We start from the raw sequence: 4,046 nt of genomic DNA on the forward strand, positions 1-4,046 counted from the left end.
ACTTCGCATCAACAAGCTGCATATGCGGAGTCAAAGACTGAACAGGACAGAACATAAGATGTTAGATGCCAATGGAAATTTCATATTAATATTGTGCTTGTATGGAAGCTTTATGATTTAAAGAGAAGCAAAAAATTAAACAATTACCTGCCACCATATTGATTCCACAATGCGAGAGAAGATCCAAGCTTCCACCTTTTCTAGTGCTGAGATGAATACATTTGGGTCATCCCAGCTGCCAAAAGCACCAAATGCTGTCTTCTCACTTTTCCTAGCAGATAGACCTTTCCATACCAATGGTTGAGCTATTTTTCCATTCCCCTCTGCTCTCTTCCTTCTCATACTATAACCGGTAGGACTTGATGGCGCCATGTCTCTGGTGGATTGGCTTATAATTATTCTCAACACAATAGAATTAGATAACCAAAATGTCAATCTGTAACAACATGCAAGAAGAGGTGGATCAGTATGCAGTTGTCACAGCTTATGATGAGCTATGATTTTCACATCATGCAGTAAGAATAGGAAGACATTGTTTGGCCAACCTCTAATAGTCAATTGATCCATGTCAGTTAAGAATTTTATGTAGGACATCCAATTAATTTATCATATTGGAAAAGGATCATTACTGAGAGATACGGCTGTTTCAACGTGTAAAATGTTCTTCCGGACTTGCCAAAAGAAAAATTTTATATATATGTTTGGCATAAAAGTTTTTTTTTTTTTTTTCTCTTTTATAATTAGGATAATGGGGGTATGAAATAAATTGCTCTAACCATTGTATCAAAAGAAAGAAAAAGAAAGGAAAATTGCAATCTATATCAAATGTACCTTGGGACATCATTTCCACAAGCTTTTGCAACAAGTGCTAAACCTGAAACAGCACTTTTAGCAGCCCCAGACCTTCTTGCTTGAATATTTTCTTTACAAGCATGAAGGTACATCCTGGACAGGCGCCGAGCTGGGGCATGAACCTTACTGATGGAACTGCCATGCTCAGCAACTACTGAATATAAAGCAGCTTCAATGGCAGCAGCCTCTCTTAACTCTCCCTCAAGCATCTTAATCTTGTTTTCCAAATGCTCAACCTTGCTGTCAAAAATGGTAGATCTGGATTCCCTTGGATAAATCTTAGCATCTCTTTTGTCATGGATGTTCCCTCCATTGTTTTGTGCATCTCCTATATGGCTTTCTCTTACTTCAGAAAGATGATTGCTACTGAGTGATCCAATACTCCTAGCTGATTCTGTTGATGACCTCACCGACTTCACGTGCTTTAATCTCTCACTTCTCATAATATTACTGCCTTTCAGATGACTCTCTGACCCACCAAGATAGTATATATCGCTACTTAATGAAACTTGGTCTTTCACACCACGAGCCATTGATTCATTTCCTACATGGTTTTGCATATCCAAATCAGACATTTCATTTCCATTACTATCCTCAACAGAACTACAATAAGATTTAGCACTTCCTTCCCCCTTCATGTGAGATTCGTCAGCTTCACCATGCAGCTCATTCAATTTGTCATCGATTTCTGAACTAATACAGTTTACAGAGCCTGGAGTCATGTCCACAAAGCCATTACTAAGAGATGTAGTGTTCCTTGAATAGATATCAATAGTACTTCCATTACTGTTAGTTTTAACATCTTCAAATTTATTTCTACAATTAGCATCCTCTTCAAAATCCTCCTGATCCAAATTTTCATGATCACTGTTTGTGAACCTGCTCTTGGAATTTTCCACCAAGGATGGGGAGGAGGAATCAACAACTTGCTTTTGAATTGTCACTGGGCTGTGATTACTAGTATTCTCCATAGCTGGTTGACCATTTGCCGGGCTTTCGATATTAGAGGACAGATCTCCGGATGATGCGTTAGATGAACTCTCTAGTTTCTCACATGTATCTTGTTGCAATCTTTCAACCTTTGTTTCTGATGCCAAAGTATGCTCCTTTTCATTACTATCTGTGTTTCGGGTTGCTCCAGGTGCTCCATTCTGCAACTCAGCAGCTATTAATTTATTGCTTGATTATAACTGTTATTTTTCTAAAATACACTAGATATATCAAGAAAGCAGATCGTGTGCATTTGCATGCTGCTAATACTAATAGTAACATGACAATAGGTTTGTTGTTTTCCCGGCATTGATAAATAAGAACAACATTATGTGAAACTTTGAAAGGATCCATACCATGCCAACAAGAAGATGTATGCAAAGAACCTAAAATGTTGTTACAACATTTCCTATTGCAGTTGCTTCTATCTCTCTACATTTCATGGAATAGTGCTAAGGACTGTATACAAAATCTCAAACATAACCATAGATATAGTTAGGCAAAGGACATACTGCTATGAATAAGGGGGAAGATATGGGTACCTCTGCACAATGAGGAGGTATACTCCCACTTGTTTCCGGGGTAGTAGCTGCTACAATAGATGAATGGGAGGAAACATCATCATCAGTAAAGGAAGCACTCTCAGCTTCCTCAGCATATTCTTCATTCATCAATGTAGACACAGAGTCACCACCTTTGTTGTCCTTCGATGCCTCTTTGGGATTGCTTTCCTTGAACGAGGACCTAGTCCGATGCTTTTCGGTAGGCTCGATTTTAACATACAAAAGCGGCTGATCCGTGTTTCTGTAGTTCCTCTTGCAGTTCAATGGAACACTAACACTCAAGGGCTCCTTAAGGACGCCACAATCCGCCAAGTCTATAATGGCAGTTCCTAGCAACTGACCTTTAACAATCTTATCTCTTCGAGGCTCATACAAATTGAACTCCAAGTAATTCTTTTGAAACACATCAGCAACACTATGCTTGGCAGACATGTCCTTCAACAGAGTCACATGAAGCCTAAATGACTCATTAAACTCAATTTTCCCTTCACCTGGGGAAACAGGACTGGTAGACCCTGAAGAGCGCTCGCCGTTCTCCCATTGTATCAACACAGAACGAAGGGACTTGAGAGATTGTGATGGGGGCCATGGCTTAATCTCTTGAATGTGAACAAGGCAATCCATTTGCACGGTGCCACCTCTCCGGTTCTTCCCTTTTGAGCCTAGAACCATGGCTGCCACTCAAACTTCTTACTTTCAATGCAGTTGAATTCGTCGAATCACAAGACCTCTGAATTCAAACAGAATGTGCAAGAAATCATATCGAGACTTGAATTTTAGAAATTATATAGGAGGCTGTTAACTCAAATTAAATTATAAATACTCTGGAATTGGAGAAACAAAACCAGTAAATTTGGCAGTGAAGTCATTGGTGACTTATCTTGGACTTCAAATTGTGAAGTTGACGAAAATGTAAAGAAAAGACTGCTATAACATACTTCAAAGGTTGAAGATTTAAGTGCACTAAAAGCTAATTGGTGCAGTTACCAAGAAAACGCCACCAAAAATGAAAAAGGAACTGCAAAAAAGCTTACTCAATTGAAGCACAGGTGCACAAGATTCTTTACTTCCGAATCAGAAATGAACAGATCAAGCAAGTGCTACAAAGTACTTAGTGGAAAATGGCTACAAATTGAAGCTTCACGAGCATAAAAACATGTAATGCAGACCGTGGAGTCCGGTTACAAGTGACAAAAGAGGGGGTAATGAAGACGTTGACGGAGGAAGAATGCTTGGAACGTAAGGCGAGTGAGTAAGCGTAAATTACAGAGCTTACCGGAAAAAGCGGTGGCAGGTGGGAATGGGATCAGGAAGGTGATAAAGCTAGCTGGAACCGCTGCAAAGGGGACAGCATTTCTCTGTCTGTGTGCCTCAGAAGCTGCAAGTGAATGAAAATTGATAATAGAATTAGAAAGGGAAGAGAATGTGTTTACAATAAAATAATAAAAAAATTGTATATATATATACAACTACAAGAATTAAAATATGAAAAAGGAGAACCATAATATTTTGCTGAAAAAAAGTGGCTCATAAGTCATAATAATGACTCTGATAAGAAATGTTGTTATTGTGTACAATAATGACGTCAGCAGCAATGATTATTAAATTAAAAATATACTTTTAAAAATTTTTAAATAGATT

General features: G+C 38.5%; 1 protein-coding gene across 2 annotated transcripts in view; it reads right to left on the reverse strand.

Annotated features, from left to right (window-relative positions):
* Positions 1 to 3,899, reverse strand: part of LOC107605034 — an 8,744-nt gene extending 4,845 nt beyond the window's left edge. Inside the window, exons 1-5 of one of the 2 annotated variants that reach the window (XM_021104911.1) lie at positions 3,682 to 3,899; positions 2,385 to 3,135; positions 832 to 2,003; positions 148 to 436; positions 1 to 37 (exon numbers count right to left, since the gene is read on the reverse strand). In XM_021104911.1, coding sequence (XP_020960570.1) covers positions 1 to 37; positions 148 to 436; positions 832 to 2,003; positions 2,385 to 3,077 — 2,191 coding nt within the window. In that variant the 5' untranslated portion in view covers positions 3,078 to 3,135; positions 3,682 to 3,899. Of the gene's footprint in view, positions 38 to 147; positions 437 to 831; positions 2,004 to 2,384; positions 3,136 to 3,439 lie in introns of both variants that reach the window. The other variant, XM_021104912.1, reaches the window with a different exon arrangement.

The sequence above is a fragment of the Arachis ipaensis genome, chromosome B06, assembly GCF_000816755.2.
Source record: "Arachis ipaensis cultivar K30076 chromosome B06, Araip1.1, whole genome shotgun sequence".
NCBI lineage: Eukaryota > Viridiplantae > Streptophyta > Magnoliopsida > Fabales > Fabaceae > Arachis > Arachis ipaensis.